Source organism: Heloderma suspectum, chromosome 1, assembly GCF_057233095.1.
Source record: "Heloderma suspectum isolate Gila_16-S chromosome 1, 16-S_ref, whole genome shotgun sequence".
NCBI lineage: Eukaryota > Metazoa > Chordata > Lepidosauria > Squamata > Helodermatidae > Heloderma > Heloderma suspectum.
The window spans coordinates 407,549,052-407,567,140 of NC_139458.1; the positions used below are offsets into that span (position 1 = coordinate 407,549,052).

Genomic DNA, 18,089 nt, shown 5'->3' on the forward strand with positions numbered 1-18,089 from the left:
TTTCAAAGAGCCTCTTCTAACCCAAGCCAAGGTTGATTCCAAAATTGGAAGCAGAATGGCTCTTAAATTCCAAGGGTGTAAGGCTGCTAAAGAATGGAAGGATTGTCACAGGGAGGAGGTATGTTTGTAGCTGCAACCGGAAACTGTTGATGGCAAGGTGATAAGACACACACTATAGAAATGCATATGGTTGGGAAAGATGTAAAAGTATAGAAAAAAGGACATAGAATTGTGGGGGGAAGAGACCATGGCACATGGACAAGCTGGATTCATCCAATATACTGTATGCACTATGTGCAATTCACAGCTTGGTGGTATTAGGCCCACAGTCTTGGCTTAAAATGTGTTCCCAGTAGTGGACTATACTTTCCTTATCTGATCTGTAGGCTGGGAATGTGAGTCTTCTACTGGCAGGATATGTATAGATGACAAATACAATGGATTGTAGTACATTGTGGACATTTAACATCAATTGATTTTAAGGAAAAACAACACCACACTGTTTGTTTATTCCCATTCCCCAGATGGAAAGCAATCTAGGAAACAGAAAGATTGCTGGGACTCACCAGATTTGTGTGGCGTGATAAAGCATTCGCCAGAAAGAAACATGTTTATTGAATTCACTTGTTGCAATGACCACGACTCCAGACCACCACCACTAGCTGTCACTCAGGCTTCAGCTCATTCCCCTGAAAGGTTCTCCAGCCCCATGAAAATATTCCTCACAGAGTCAGGAGACGCTGCTGAATGGGGTGAGCTGGGGATAGGGACCCCCCCCCCAACTGGCGGAGACACATTCCATGAATGGAGCCCTTTCTCTTTCAGTAGGTCTCTTTCTCTCATTGAAGGCAGACCATGTGTAGCAGCCATATCGGGGGTCAGACTAAGTAGCCTCATGCAGTCTCATGCTTCATGTTCTTGCTGAGCTCTTTCTCCCTTGAATATATTGTTGTAAGCTGACGAGACACAGGAATTCCTTATCTTGTCAAAGGTCATACAATTGTATATCTTGTTCTCTGCTGTTCTCTTCTGTTCTCTCCTTATCATGGCTACCCTATAACCCAGTTCTTGTATTATAAACAATAGTGCTAAGAGAAGAAATGTTGAGGACTGCAACCCCACACGGGAGGGGGAGGAGGAGCCGTTTCATATGTGTCACAATGTCTATAAAACCAATGTGCTGATGTATTTCGGGGCTTCTGGCTCTTTGGAAACGATTCCAGCCTTAAGCCCGCGCGTTAAATAAAGAATCTCTTTTTCCTTCACTCCGTGGTCTCTCTGACTCTGGGTTCTGCAACATAAATGGTGCCGTGACTCGGATGTGGCAGGCTCTGAGCCAGACAGGTGGCATTTGCCTGCTCTTGATCGCCGCACCGGGAAGACGAGCTCGGCGCATGCCTCCCTTTCTTGGCGCCACCGACCTTTTTGTCGAGTGAATGGGAGAAGGCCTGCACTGGGATCGCCCAAACGGCAGCGAGCGGCAAGAGAACCTTGAGAAGCGGAGGAAGGAACTTGAGCCCTGCCTGTATCGCAGCTGCAATTGAGTTGAAACCCACATTGGAAGCCTTCAGGAGAAAGGCAAGTATATGGGAAAAAGAGGGCCCCGCCTTTAGGGAGAAAGGCCACTGGGCAGAAAAAAAGAGGGCCCCGCCTTATGAAGAAGGTCAGTGTTGGTGGTATACGTATACAAAAGAACCTACTCCTTGCGAGTAGAAGGGGGGCCTGATCACACCCCCGAGTGGGCGCCAGTACCCAGCACGCCAGTACTCAGTAGGAAGCTGAGGAAGCTGGGGAAGCCGTTTTCCGCTCTGGTAAAAAGTGGGAAAAGTGGGTGGCAGGGACATATGGATGTAGTGGAGAGATTGATGATTGTGTGAGTGGCTACTGCGGTTTCTGACGCATACCGTTGACCGTCCGGGTGCCCAGGCCAGTAGCAAAGTGCGTGGTGTGAAAAATCCTCTTGTGTTGGCCAGTGAGACCCCTTACTCACTGACCAATTCCCATTCCCTAATTGTGTCTGTCTTCAATTTAGGAGGGAGGCTATGGGTGGTGGGGGAAGCAAACCTTGCACCCCCTTGAGATGTATGTCAAACAAAGAAGGAAAAAGGTTTTTTTTAAAGATTCAGAATAGAGAGAGAAAACAGCAAAAAGCTCAAGGTCGAGCTGAGAGGGAAAAAAAACAAAATCTGAGGCTGTTTATTAGAAAAATGTTGCAGGACAGTCTGGCTTTTAACAAAGCGTGGGAGCGTGAGAGTGTAAGGCCAAAGAAGTAGCTGTTAGCCTAGCGCGCCGAGAGAGGGGGGGCAGGAAAATTGCCCACAACGTTCTGAGTTGTACAACATCATCACCTCACCTAATTGAGATAAAATCCCTAAGAAATGGAAACTGAAAATGAAGACCCAGAAGATGAAGGCAAAATAAAAAATAAAAGTGAAGAATCAGCCCCCAGAGCACAGGCTAGACCCCTCTTTGAGTGAAAAGTGTGCCATAAGACTGTCCCAAAGCAGAATGAAGCGGAGAGACCATGTTGAAGATCTCTGCCAAGGTAACCGTGTTTAGCTTTGAACTGTGTTAGAATTGCATAGAGCCTGTAGCTACTGACCATCGGCTATATGATTTCTGAAGAGCGTAACCATTAAGCTTTTGCCGTGGGATTCCCTGCTATGAAGAAATCTCACTGATTCGAGTGTCCAGTGTTACACTGCCTAAGTGTGTGTGCTAAAGAGACCGAGAAACCAGACAGCATGTTCCTGGCCAAGCCAAAATCACGCTACTGCTATGCTCCTGAAAGCTGCAATAAACTGTGTAAGCTGGGAGACCCAACCTGATTGAGAAGAAAATATTGGAGCAACTGTCTTAAAAAACAATGAGATCTGTGTAGCTGGCTGGCTGACGCTGTCAGTGATGTTACAACTTTAAATTAAGACTGTTTTCCTGTTTGAGACCCCAGCGAAGAAAGCTGAACCGAGTTATTTGTTGCCCGTGCCAAAGCAAGAATTTGGCTGCCCTGTACCTCATCATGTCCTGTTTTAAGCTTGGGATTTACAAATACAAACAAACTGAGAAGCTTGCCTTTAAAGTCCTGCAAATCACCCCACCGCCTCCCCGAAGATTAATGGCTGCCTGAAAAATGCAAGTATAAGGCGATGCCCATCACCCCCCAGCGTCTTGAGTTTCAGCACTCAGTGTTTCAGTGCTTTCGTGTACCAGGTTAGAAGAGAAAAAAAAAAAGAGTAAGTTTTTAGAATGTCTGTGAGAACCTGACAGAAGTAGAATAAAATTTACAGAAGAGTTGCCCAGGTTAAAGTGTCACGGCTAGAGAGCTGAGCTGTGCCGCTCTGTTTAGACAGAGGCCTTGCTAAAAAGTTAAAGGCCCTTGTCTGTCAGAAGGGGTGTAGGGCCACACTTTCCCTTTTTAAACTGATGCAAAAGTGGAGAGCCTTTGCTGGAAACATCGCATCTTCATTGCCCAGAGCCTTCACTGTTTGCCTCCATCATCATCTGGGCTTTTTAGAGACACTCTGCACATGAACTAAAATTTTAAATTGTCAAAGACTTGCCATGGACAGTGCTGTGAAGCTTTTGATAAACTTGAACTCTCATCGCTGTGGACCGTGTGTCTATGTTTGTAGTCAGCTCAGTGTACAGCAGGCTAAGTTTGATCTATAACTTTTAGATTTCCTTCTGCTAGAACTCATGCAGCATAGAGTTGCCGATGCAAAAATGGTGACCTAGAACTCTTTGCGTGTGTGGGTATGTCCGTCCCTTAATTTTAATGGGCCCTGAGCTTTCAGCCAGAAGAACAGTATGATTGCTTGATCTGCTCCATCATGCCTTACCATGCAAAAAGTGTTTTCCATTCATTGTGTTAAATTGCAGAAAAAGTTTGTTGTGTATATTTTATGATTTCTTAAATATCATAAAATATATGTTATATTTGCAGATTAGTGTTAGTTGCAACTCCAAATGATACTAAGTGTGGTTCCCAATGGATGACAAGGAGAAAAGACAGTCAAGTAGAGAAAAGACAAAAGCAAGTAAAAAAAAAAGGAATAGAGAAAGTAGAAGACAGATAGAGAGAAAAAAAAGAAGAAGAAAGAAAAGGCAAGAGGCAAAGAAAAAACATTTATAAAAAAGAAGCGTGGCCATAGTTGCCCCCAGGGTAAATTAAAAGCAGCTGATTGTGCCTGGAGCTTATTACCTGGGGTAAAGTAGCCACAATAATGTAATAGTTCTTTAAGATGAAGAAAATGTAACTAGAAGGAGAAGAAGAGCCTATCCCAAATGTGTGTCATTGGGACTAGTGTAAGGCAGAAAGGTTTAAGTAAGTGAGTTTAACTTGAAAAAGATAAATAAAGAGACAAGGCTGGTGCATGGATCAGAAAGTTTTATATAAAAAGTTTGAAACATGATCTGCAATACAGGCAGATCAGCAAAGAAAAAGAAAGCAAAAGAAAGTGAAAAAATTTGTCTTCCCATACTAATAAATAAAAGTGTTATCAAGCACTTTGGGAAGCGAAGTTGTTTACAGGAAGCTGTGCCTGAGAACCAAACACTTCTAGCCTATGCTGAAAATGCTTGCTAGTGTTGTGCTGCCTCATGGGTAACATGTATGGTATAAAACCCATTTAGCCCAATAGCTCGTGGTTCAGAGAAGCTGTCTGATCCAGCCATTAAGTACGCCTGTGTGCTGTAAGTTACTCAATAAAGTCTCCTTGTAAGTAAATCCCCCCCCCCGCTGAAATCCCAAAACACAAGTGGGGCTAGAGCGCCTCACCCAGTATCAAACCCTGCTGTTAAAAGCCGTAAAGGCAGGTATAAGGATGTCAATTAATATGACCAAAGTGTCTAAAGTGCTGCAAGGTGCCACCGAGGCCCCAGAGTGTACTTAGAGCGTCTTTCAAATGCCTATCACCAGTATACCTCCCTCAACCCAGAGGCCCAAGAAGACGTAAACGAAAGAAGAAAAGAAGAAGACCCGGCAGAGGCAGAAGATTCTTAAAAAAGAACCAGTGTGCCCAGTGTAGACAAGATGGACATTAGTGGCATGAATGCCCAAATAAAATAAATCAAATACACAAAGGAGAAAACCAAAGGGGCCAGAATGGGCAAAGAGGGAGACAGCTTGAGAGGGGCCGTGACATTGACTTCATAATTGACACTGGAGCAGCATCAAAAGCAAGCAAACGTTAGCCTTAAACAAGTTCAAACACTGAGCAAAGTTCTTCAAGCCCAGCGTCGCTTTGTCTTAAAAAAATAAGCCATTCCCATCACAGAAGCTCATCCTTTCCAACCAAGAGTTAAAGTATGAGTTAAAGAAGGAAAAATAACCCTTTGACTCCCAGATAAAAAGGACTGAAAACTGTCATACTTTCCACCCCCGCAGCTATGAAAGCAGCTAGAATTAAACCCTGGATACACTGGACACGAGTCAAGAGAGCGAGAGGGGGAGAGTAGACTATAAACAGAAATCCTGAAAATCCTTTAAAAATCATTCTGAAAAAGCAGTAAGAAGACTCAGGCTAGACCTTACTGTAGACACACCGGGAGACTGTCCCCCTGCGTACGGTCAGACCTGCAACTGGAGAATTGAAGAAGGGGACTAGACCCTACTGCAGCTTGCCAGGTGAATAGCTGCCCAGCGTACGGTCAGATCCCAAAGAAGATCAAACATGCGTGTTGTAGTGTTAGTAGTGTTGCATTGTGTCTCCTTAATAAGGTGCAAAAAGGGGGCCAGCCCCTGAAAAGAAAAGTTTGTCCCAGTGATTTGCTGATAATTACTGGCTTCACCTGGCTAACATCACGAGCATAAAACATTTTTGTTTGCCAAGAGGTATACCTGCAAACAGGCTTATTAGCTCTTGCCTAATACCTGTCTGTAGACATCCTGGGAAAATTCAAAAAGATACCATGTTAAGAGTTTATGGTGTAAGTTTAACTTATTCCCAAAATGCTAATTGGGGCGTGGTTGCAAAGATCCTACCCCCTACAGAGTTCACTCTACGCACCACCATCGTTGCTGAAACAAATGCTACGTGTGCACGAATGCTTAATTGTCAAAATTTTTTCCAGAAAATATAAAGCTATCCCTGGCCCCCCTCCTCTGTAATAAAATTCAAAACATATCTTTTAATAATGCCCACATACTTTTGCCTCATGGATGGTTTTAGACATGTAGTTCCCACACTTGGTCATTCATTCCTGCCAACTTGTCTAATAACCACCCATGTTGCCTCAGCCGCCAATTGAACTGGTGCCAATTCTTCCCCTGTAGCCCGAGAAAATCCGTCAATGGCAGCCTCAAGCACTCCAACTAACTAAAAATTGTAATAGTCATGTGCAGTTATATTCTGACTCAGAAAAATTGGCCTTAGCAATGTCACTGGTTGGGGTTCCAGGTTTAGCCTTGGCTAATAGTCTAGAGATCAACCGGTTAGCTTGCAGCTTAGCCAAAAGCATAAATGCCACCTCACGAGCATTGTCATTGTTAAATAAAAAGCTGCGTGATCTAAAAGGTGCAGTTCTAGAAAATAGAGCTGGTATAGATTACCTCTTCCTTCTTCATCATTTAAGTTGTGAGACACACCAAAAGCTCTGTTGTTTTAATTTAACTGATAATGGCAATGCTGTAGATGAACAGATCAACAAGCTGCACAATATAGTAGCTAACAAAACAATAAGACAAAACAATTAGCTCAATTAGTTAACCCCTTGGCTTCCAGATCTTAGCTAGCTTGAAAGCATTGTTCATCCTAATTCTACCAGTGTTGTTCATAAAAGTTCTGTTATGTCTCTGCGTTCCTTGTCTTATGCGCTGTTTAACCAATCTGTTTTATGTCTCAGCTAGTAAAACTGCTGCCCTCTATGCTCTAATAGCCCAACAAGAGGCTAAGTAATATGTATGTCACAAAAAGCTTTGTATGGTTATCAAAAATGCTATAATTGTAATGAAATTATGCATTTAAGGGGGGAATGTAGCAGCCATATCGGGGGTCAGACTAAGTAGCCTCATGCAGTCTCATGCTTCATGTTCTTGCTGAGCTCTTTCTCCCTTGAATATATTGTTGTAAGCTGACGAGACACAGGAATTCCTTATCTTGTCAAAGGTCATACAGTTGTATATCTTGTTCTCTGCTGTTCTCTTCTGTTCTCTCCTTATCATGGCTACCCTATAACCCAGTTCTTGTATTATAAACAATAGTGCTAAGAGAAGAAATGTTGAGGACTGCAACCCCACATGGGAGGGGGAGGAGGAGCCGTTTCATATGTGTCACAATGTCTATAAAACCAATGTGCTGATGTATTTCGGGGCTTCTGGCTCTTTGGAAACGATTCCAGCCTTAAGCCCGCGCGTTAAATAAAGAATCTCTTTTTCCTTCACTCCGTGGTCTCTCTGACTCTGGGTTCTGCAACACATGGACCCAGCCCTTAATACTGAAAGCCCATAATTTCATTATATGTCTTGTTACTTATGGCTCAGGCTCCTGATTCCATTTGGGAATCCAGCAGACCACATGCCGGAGCCCCTCTCACAGAGTCCCTGCCCCTGCTCACTCCCTGCCCGTGCTTGGAGAAGAGCCTGCACTCACCCCAGCATCCTCATCGAGCTTTGTGGTCGCCATTTTTTGAGAAATAAAAAGGTGATCGCAAAAATGTGCATATTTGTGTATGTGTGAAAATGTGCATCTTTGCAAAAATGCGCATTGTCACACATACGCAACTATGCGCATTTTGCTATTGCTGTTTTTTTTGTTTTTTGTTTTTAAATGGCAACCGCAGAGCATGACGAGGCTGCTGGGGTGAGTGCAGGCTGCTTGATGAGTGTGGGAGGGGCTCGAGCACAGTCTGGGGAACAGAGAGCAGGGGCAGGGGCTGGGCGGGCACCTGGAGAACCCAGATGAGGGTAGGTTCACAAATCCCTATATTGGAGGGACTTATGGTTTTATGAACAATCGAGTTCTGGTTGATCTCAGGCCTTGTTCTCAGTTGGATACACCCCGTTTGTTTTGAACGTGCCACGTCCGCAAGTGCAACGCTCTACAGGTCCCTCATGTCCTGCACTTTATTGCTTTCAGGACTCTCCTGTCCTCTGCAACTATAATCTCACTCTACTCTCAAGTTGCTTTGTCCTTTAGTGGTCAGTTCATGATTTCATGACACATTGGCTTTTCTCTTTGTTCGGCTTATGAGGGTTGGATGTTCTCCAGGGTGCTTGTTCATGCTTGTCATCTAGGAGCTAAAAGGAAGCAGCTAGTCCAACCTGCCAGAAGATACTTGAGGTTGGTGGATCTTCATCTGTCACTTGGAGCTCTGCTGTGACATACAGAGTCCTCCTGGTGCCAAATGTCCCCCAAAGCTCAGATCCTGCTCCTTGCAATCTGTGCTGTCCTTCAGCTCATCCCTGGAGGTAAGTTCCATTGAGAAGGGCTGGGGAAAGGATTTTCAAAACAAGGGTGGCATTGTCAAAGCAGGTCCTAAGCGATGCCTTTGGCATGACTGGCAGGGGGAAGACATATCAGTGACGGAGAAGCCCAATTTAGACATCATGTCAGTGTGTTGAATGGGAAAGCGTGGAAAGACGTATGGTTCAATTCATTACAGCCAGTGCTGATCCAGCTGGTTTTTTGGTAGGTGGAAATAGGGATGTACGAATCCCTTACCTTGTTCCAGTCCAGGGCATCTGTGGTGGGGGGGAGGTGATCCATCCCTCCCCCCAGAATCCTCCCCAGCTGGCTCTGCTCTGTGGCAAGGCCACTGAGCCACCAACCGGGGCCAGCCACATCCAGACTTCCAGCCACTGCCGGGCTGCTGTGGCTGCAAATGGCAGCCGTCGTAGCCTATCATGGTATTAGGCCATATTTATGTAGCCTATCACAGCAAAAGGCAGAGACGCAAATGGTGTAGCTGCCACCATTTGCGTCCCTGCCTTTTGCCACAATAGGCTACATAAATGCTCACATAGCCTATTACAGCAAAGATCAGGGGTGCAATTGGTGTAGTGGCTGCCATTTGTACCCCTGCTCTTTGCCATGATAGGCTACGTAAGTACTTACGTAGCCTATCACAGCCTAATGCAAGCATGCAAATGGCGGCCACAGCAGCCTGGCAGTGGCCAGAAGACGAACTGGAGCCACTGCCGCATCTGCCACCACCGCTGCCAGGTAGGTCCACTCTGGGGGGGATTTTGGGGGGTGGGGGGGGTGAGGCCATTCCGCCACAGACTCCGGGGGGCCAGATTCTAAAGAATCCAGCCTCACTGGAGTCCGTGGCGGAATTCTCCAACATCCGTAGGTGGAAAGCCGCCATAAGCAAGATTGGGTCTTTGAAAGATGTTTTCCTTGAATATCAATAGACTCTTTGCTAAAGCTGAAGAGTAGGACACTTTGAACTCATGAAGCTTCAGTAAAGAAAATGTGTGGGCCTCTGCTTTGGCTTGGTGAAGGCTTATGGAAGCAACCAGACCACCTGGGATATCAAGCCCTTGGGAAATGCCAGACTATTCCAGGCACAAGGAGTAAGTGTAGAATCTTGCCAGAAATGGGGTGGCCAGGAAGCCAAGTGATGTCAGCAGCATGGACTTTTGTGAAGGGGTGGCTCAGAACCACAGTGAGTGACTTCAGCAGCTTAATGCCAGCTGGAACCACTGGAACACTGAGGGCTTAGGGCTCTGGGGACTTAAACCACTTTCACAAAAGCTTCCAAGGGACAGAACACATACAGTAGGATGTTTAGTTTCTGGAATCAAAAGTGCAGGCAGTTGCCAAGCACAAAAATGAAACTAATGCAACAGGTGAGGGGAAGACTCTCAGGCAGAGTCAATAGCAGTTTTGGACTGCCAAGAAAAGGTGGAATGACTCATTGCAAGACGCATCACGGATGTGAAAAGGTGAGTAAGCATGGGCCAAGCAAGCCAAGATGATGCCCTGCTTAAAGGTAATTGAGTTGTGATCTTTTCCCCAAAACTAGGGAAATTCCTGGTCTGTGACTGCACAACACCCGGGGCAATCACTCTAGAGTTGGGATATGCTTACGTATCTGCTAATCCAGGTATTGCCCAACTCAAGTTGGTTTTTTCTGACTGCGTGCAGCTTCATTTGAATGGTTTTGCTGAATTTTGCCCTTTGTATGTGACCTTCAGAAATGCTAGAATTTGGATAGAATTGCTTGGCTTAATTGTCTTTTCATAGTTTCCCAACTTTGCCTGGTTTGGCATTGGCGGAGTTTCTTTAGTGACATACCAAAGGTTGCAACCTAGCAGGCCAGTGGGCTGGGTGTGCCTGGTCTGCTACCCAGCAGTTGCCAACAATTGGGATTCCCCTTACTTAGTGTGCTGCTTCCACATCCAATTGCCAGCCCTGTGTCCTCCCCAGAAGCTATGGGGCTGGTGAAGTCACCCTGACCAAGTTGCAGAGTAGAGAATCGCTCTCTCTTCACATGATATGGGACCCACATGGGTTTCCACCCACCCTGGGGAAAGCCCATACGTGGTCAACCAGGGGACTAGGCCCATGTACATGATGTTGTCAGGGATGTAGACATCATCAGACCAGATCAAATTCATTCTTTCATGGGCCATAGGCTTTTCACATCCATAAAGCAGCTAGGATAAATTAGGGCAGTAACAGCATCAAAGTAGAATCTCAAATGCTTAAAACTGCAATAGATTCACAATACATTATTTAACATTCATTTAAATTCATTTAAATTAAACTGCTTCCATATTTACATGGATAATTACAGTCTGAGAGTCAAGACAACTAAAGAAGCCATTAAATCAAGGCATCCCCAGCATGGTCTCATTATCAAGGATAAATTTGGCATGAATTCTCAGTGCTGCCAAAGCAAAGACAGAGATGTTGCGAGTTACAGTGGAATCTATATCAGACAAAAGTTTTTCTAAAAAACTCTTATCTGGAACACTATTACAATAAAGGTAAGACAAAATAAAACCCCAAAATGTAGGCCTTGGTTCAGAATATAGAGGGCAGGACATCAAATAATGTGGTAAGTTATCCATTTCTGGAGCTCCACAATGCATAAATGCTGAGCCAGAGGAATGTAAGAACATCTGCCATCAATCACAGCTGTTGGCATAGTCTGAAAGTGAAGAGCCATAAAAGCTTGCCTAAGTTTCGGAAGTGTGAGCTTTTTGTCAAATAGGCGGCTCTTTGGTGATCATGTTTGTAGAGCCTGTACCATTTTGAAAATTTCCAATTATTAACAGCCCATCTGTCCAGAAAAACACAGTGACCAACAATACCTTCACGAAGCCTCTCTTTTGAGTTCAGAGTAGAACATGCATCAACTGAGGTAAAATGGGATTGAAGATTAATTATGCCACTCCATTGTACTGCTCCTTGACTTATTTATTTATTTTTCTGTAGTTGGAAGTGTCGTTAATGTTGTGTTTTAATATCATATTTTAATATTGTGAACTGGTAAGAGATTTTATTATATTTAGAGCTATATAAATGCCATAAATAAATAAATAAATAAATAGTCATGTTGGGTCAGACCAAAAGTCCATCTAGTCCAGCATTCTGTTCACACGGTGGTGGACCAGCTGTCGATAGGAAACCTACAAGCAGGACCTGAGTGCAACAGCACCCTTCCACCCATGTTCCCTAGCAACTGGTTTACTGCCTCTGATAATGGAGGTAGCACAGAGGCTTATTGCCTCTGATGCTGGAGACAGGTTAGAGGCATCAGGACTAGTAGCCATTGATAGCCTTCTTCTCCAGGAATTTGTCTAACTCCCTTTTAAAGACATTCAAATTGGTGGCCATCACTATGTCTTGTGGTAGTGAATTCCATAGTTTGACTATCGTGGCAGATCAAACAAATCTTTCATATATGAATCCTCTTACCCCTGCTGCTCAGTTGGGAAATTACATAATCAAATGCTTCCAAGGGAATTCTGGAATTAAAAATTCCAATGCCTAATACCACCCAGTATAGACTTCTGAGCCAGGAGTAATACAAATGTCTCATCTCTGAGGTTTGCCAGATGAGAGACAATTGTACCAGACCATTAGAAATAGATCATTATACGGATGTACAAAAGTCACTTACCTTTTCGTGGAATTGATTCACGGTGGGGGGGAGGCGCTCCGTCCCTTGCCCCGGAATCCTCAATAGGGGGGAGGCAATCCGGTCCTCCCCCCTGGAAACCTGCCCAGCTGGCTCCACTTTGCGGCAGCTCCACAGAGCAGCCGGCCAGGCCCGTCCGCAGCCAGAGTTCCGGCTGCAGACAGGCTGCTGCAGATGCAAATGGCGGCTGCTGTAGCGGCCGCCATTTGTGTCCAGCCAGGCTGCCATGATAGTCTACGTAAGTATTTACGTAGCCTATCACGACTGGGCAAAAAAAAAAGCATATGCAAATGGCGGCCGCTATGGCAGCCGCCATTTGCGTTCCCCTTTTTTTCACCATAATAGCCTATGTAAATATTTACGTAGACTAAAATGGCGAAAAATATGGAACACAAATGGCGGCCACCATAGCTGCCGCCATTTGCGTATGCCTTTTTTTTTTTTCTTGGCTTGCCGTGATAGGCTACATAAATACTTACATAGCCTATCACGGCAAGGACCAGGATGCAAATGGCAGCCGCGGCAGCCGGTCGAAAGACCAGCCGCCACTGGAGCCGCCACCGGAGCCGCCACTGTCCAGATCATCCACCCCAGGTAAGCCTCGTCCCGGGGGGAATCCGCTTGGGGGCGGGGGGGGGCAGGCCGTTCCGGCGTGGATTTTGGGGGGGCGAATGCCAGTGCATTTGGCCTCACTGAAATCCGTGGCGGAATTCTCTGCCATCCCTGGATCATTAGCACCATTTTACTGATTAGAACAGAATCCAGATAAGGACATGTCAGTGTTAATTTTCAGGTTACAACTTTCACTCAGTAGGGCATCATAAAACCATAAGGCGAGAAGAGCCATCAGATGTGACCAAGAAGCCTCATTCCAGATGGTAAATATGTAAGAAAAGCAAGCTCACCAGACAAGATGATGTCAAAGAAATATATTTGTGTCAAAAATATACCTGTAACATGTCAAGGAGAGCTAACATGTTTGGATAAGTATTTTGGTATGTGCATAAATCTTGATAAGAAGCTTCAAAATTCAGTAATCTTAATTAGACATTTAAAGATTTAAAGTAGAAAGGTTATTTTTGGAATTCTTGGATAAGAAATATAAGTTGTAGTAAAAACTAGTTTGCGCATATTTTATAGCATCCAAAAAGTATATAAAGGAGACTCAGAACATGCAACAGGGGAAGCTCTCCTTTAGGATCAGCTTTCCTTAATGTGTTGACTGGGTAAGTTTGTTACTGATTACCAATGGGAACTAGGAAATGTACTTGACTCTGCTTAGAAGCCTTGTTTAAGAATGATGTTAGATGTTTCATGTGTTTGAACTTATGCATGCATAAGTGCATGTGTTTAGTTCTGTTATGCTAATACTTTGAAGTAAAAAAACAAAAAGACAAATCTGCCCTTCATTCTTCCTTCGTCCATTGTATAGATCAGCCAAGGTTATTATGGGCCACACTTTAACATAGGCTGCACTCTTTGTGCAGGGACATCACAGCAGCTCAGTCTGTGGGAAAGGAGAGGGGACTTGCAAAGGGACAGTTCAGCTGTTTTGGCCCTGATCTAAGAATACTGTTACTGATGTACTACTGATGGAAAACTGCAAGTCACATGCTTGCAAAGCATGCATGATTCATTCTTAGCCAAGACTCCTCTTTGAAATGTACATTAACGAGAGGTTTTCTCTCTCTCAAAAAGATGCGCTCCAGTGTCGAGAATGTGTGCGGGAGCCTCCTTCGAAGCCCTGTGAGCCAGATAGTGTCTGTGAAGCCAACCCTGCAACAGGATACTGTGGTTTAGTCCGATACCGTAAGGGTAAGAGACTTACACTGAGCTTGTACTGTCTTTAGCTTCCGATTCCAAAACCATCCCCCAAACTCCCTCTTCTTTTGGTCAAAATGAATCAAGTGGAAATATATAGTGCAATAATGCTCTTATCATATCATCATACATGGCTGGGTTTATAACGATCCTGTTACTAACTGGGTAAACATGGTATCATTACTCTTCAAGCTCGGGCGTGGCATCTCTTGCCTGAATTCTTGGTGCATTACTATGCAATATTTCTTCACCCTACCTCTTGCTTTCTGCCCTATCCAGTTACTGGAACAACCCACAGCCCTATAAGCCCTGTCTCGCACCACCCACACCACACAGCTGCTGCAAAAAAACCCTAAGGTGCCACCAGCCAATCCCCAATTTTTCCTCCCTCTCCCCATGACTGCCACTGTTACTGTTGGTGCTGCTTCCACTTCCTGCACTCCCTGCACCCCCCAGTTGCAACTCTTTAGCTAAGCACCCAGCTCCTGTCTCTTCCCATAATGGTGTCTTCCCACTTCTGGGAAGGTGGGTGATGGTAGGAAAGGAATCATAGAGGCCTTTGAGAGTGTTAAGACTGTTAAGGAAAGGAAGGGTTGTCACAGGGAGGAGCTATGTTTGTAGCTGGAACCAGAAACTGCCAGCTGGTGGTGGCAGGTTAGTAAGACCGCATAAGATGGGAAAGAAATGCAAAAACTAAAGAAAAGGAAATATGATTGTGGGAAAGAAAGCGCCATCATTTGTAGCACAAAGACAAGCTGGCTTCATCCAATATGCTGCATGCCTTGGGTCCAATTAAAATTGATCTTAGGCCCACAGTCTTGGGTTAAAATTAGGGATGCTGGAGAAATTTGAGACTGATTAAAATGAGCTTGGATTTCTAAGAATCTGACCTACAGAATCTACTGCAGAGCACCCCCCTCAGGCCGTGCAGAGTCCATGGACTTTTGTATGATCTTTTTACTTTCCCAAAATGTACGCATATAAATCTGTAGAAAAATATGTATGTTTCTGCTGAGGAAACGTTGAATAGAATGGGGGACAATACACTAAATTTTACGTACTGAGGTAAATTATGTAAATAATTAGGTAAATACTTAACGGAATTACTTAGGTAAATATTTACATAATTATTTCCATATTTTTCTGCATGACAGAAAAAAAAATCACATAAATCTGTGGGTGGATGACGGAACAAAAGGCATCTGACAATCTGCATAACACAGACAGAGCGGATTTTACACAGTCCGTACATCCCTAGTTAAAATGTATTGGAAGTGGGCTCTACTTTCCTTATCAGATCAATACGGTGGGAATATGAATCTACTACTGATGGGATATGAGGACAAATAAATGGATTGTAGGACACTTGGGACATTTACCATGAATCGATTTTAAGGAAAAACACTTAGGGTGGTTGTGGCTCCCCCTCTGCCCACAGCCCCGGACTGTGGCCACTGAGTCCCTGGCCTTGCTCACCCCTGCTCACCCCCTCCCAGATGCTCCCCACACTCACACAGACCCGTCCAGCATTATGCCTCTAATATTGCATAGATTAAGCTTTCCCAGCCCTAATGTGCACATATTTAAGTCTGCACATTTTTGAGCTCCCTTTTTTCATAAGAAAACCAAGTCAGCAAAATGGTGGGTGCCCACTGAATGGGACTGCAGATGGCTCGGCGAGCTTGTGGGGGCTCAAGCATGGGTTGGGGGGGCCTCGAGCAGGGGCAGCACTTCAGTGGGCACCCACCAATCCCGGATGAGGATGGGTTCACACATCCTTAAAAGCACCCAACAACTCACTCTCTTTTTCTTCCCCTTTGGATCTCATCATAGATGGAAATCTCTATATGATGCAACATGTATGCTATGGAACAACAGATGTGTGTGGTGTTGAATTAAAAGTTCCAGAGCTAAACATTAGCACTGAAATCACATGTTGCAATGACCGTGACTTCTGCAATGATGTGGTAAGTTTTAAATCTCTGGAGCTCCACAAATGCATAAATGTTGAGCCAGAGGAATGTGTGAATACCCGCCATCAATCATAGCTGTTGGCATAGTCTGAATGTGAATTATTATAACATTATGATAATTATGTACATAATTATTTCTGTATTTTTCTGCATGATGGAAAAAAAATATTCACATCCATCTGTGAGCAGATGATGGAACAAAAGGCACCTGACAATCTGCATAACATAGACAGAGAGGATTTTACACAGTCCGTACATCCCTCATTAAAATGTATTGTGGGCTCTACTTTCCTTATCAGATCAATATGGTGGGAATATGAATCTACTACTGACGGGATATGTAATGAGTAGGGATGTCAGAGAATTCTGCCCAGATTTTAAATGGGCTTGAATTCTGACAAATCTGATCTGAGGAATCCTTGGAACGGGGTGGCCAGGTCAACCCGGACAGGAACTCACATGGACCCAATTTTTTTTCTCCACAAAAGGGCAGATTTTTTCTAAAATAATTACTGAAATAAAAACGTAAATGGAAATGGAGGAAGAAAGACCATGAGCAGCTTTACCCCTTTTACAAGGCATTTTCTGGAGGCTTTCTTTTGCTGGGGCTGAGTCATCCACGGAAATCCTCCATCTTTTCCGATTATTGTCTGTGGAGGTCAGGTGAGGTGAGGTCAGGTCAGGTCAGGTCAGGTCCAGTGAGGTGAGATGAGGTAAGGGCAGCTCCGGTGAGGTCAGCTGCAGTGAGGTCAGGTGAGGCCAGGACAGCTCCGGTGAGGTCAGGTGAGGTGAGGTGAGGTCAGGACAGCTCTGGTGAGGTCAGGACAGTTCCGGTGAGGTCAGCTGAGGTGAGGTCGGGTGAGGTGAGGTCAGGTGAGGTCATGTGACTGGAAATTACGCAGGGAATCCCCACAAAGGGCTTTACTCTTACGGAGACTGAGGGTGTGTGGAAAGGATTTTTTGGCAGGAATTATGAAGGTATTTACATAAGTTCCAGCGCCAAAAAAAAAAAAAATGGGGCAGGGGAATCCAGGGCAGGCGGATGGCGGAACGGGGTGGCCCTCGGTTCTGCAGCATCCTCGCGGAGTGGAGCTGCTCCGCGAGGATTCCGGGGGGGGAACGGATCACCTTCCCCCCTGCGGATTCCACACCGGAACAGATGGTGGGGAAGCCGTACACCCCTAGTAATGAGGACTAATAAAATGGATTGTAGGATACTTGGGACATTTACCATGAATCGATTTTAAGGAAAAACACTTAGGGTGGTTGCGGCTCCCCCCTGCCCACAGTCCTGGACTGTGGTTGCTGAGCCCCTGGCCTCACTCACCCCTGCTCACACCCTCCCAGATGCTCCCCACACTCACCCAGACCCGTCCAGCATTATGCCTCTAATAATGTGTAGATGAAGCTTTCCCAGCCCGAATGTGCACATATTTAAGTCTGCACATTTTTGAGCTCCCTTTTTTCATTACAAAAAAAACTAGTCAGCAAAATGGTGGGTGCCCACTGGATGGGACCCAAGGTGACTGCAGGTGGCTTGCCAAGCTCATGGAGCTCGAGCATGGGTCGGGGGGCGGGGCTTGAGCAGGGGCAGCACTTCAGTGGGCACCCGCCAATCCCAGATGGGGATAAGTTCACACACCCTTAAAAGCACCCAACATCTCACTCTCTTTTTCTTCCCCTTTTGATCTCATCATAGATGGAAATCTCTATATGACGTGGCATGTATGCTATGGAACAACAGATGTGTGTGGTGTTGAATTAGAAGTTCCAGAGCTAAACATTCACACTGATATCACATGTTGCAGTGACCATGACTTTTGCAATGATGTGTAGACAAGGCTGAAAGCTCCCTGAAGAATCTCAGTGCACCTAAAGATCTATGTGTCCTGACCTTCAGGGTGACCATATACTAATTCCTCTCTCCAGACTTATTCCTTAAAGTCATGGCTATTTGTGTGACCCCATGCATTTACAGGAATTAAAGGGATTTCCAATCCAGAAGTCTGTCTTCTAATTATTTAAAAAGAGCAAAGTTCTAACTCTCATGGCGGAAGAGGAAAATCCTAAAGAACATGTATGCCCCAATCCAGATCGGGGCCTTCCATGTACACACATCCTTAGCAGTGTTGTAGTGGAACCAGTTCTTCAGGGCTTTTAAAAGGGGGGTAGCCAAATTCCTGGAGGAAAAGGCTGTGCTGGCAA

At 44.9% G+C, this 18,089-nt stretch overlaps 1 protein-coding gene across 1 annotated transcript; it reads left to right on the plus strand.

Moving 5' to 3' along the window:
* Window positions 1-2,291: 2,291 nt before the first annotated feature.
* LOC146360134 (uncharacterized) lies at window positions 2,292-17,886 on the plus strand. The gene is made up of 4 exons (XM_084828921.1): window positions 2,292-2,545; window positions 13,789-13,905; window positions 15,745-15,878; window positions 17,584-17,886. Exons 1-4 carry the CDS (start codon window positions 2,509-2,511, stop codon window positions 17,599-17,601), a joined length of 306 nt encoding a protein of 101 aa, XP_084685047.1. The 5' UTR covers window positions 2,292-2,508; the 3' UTR covers window positions 17,602-17,886.
* Window positions 17,887-18,089: the final 203 nt, after the last annotated feature.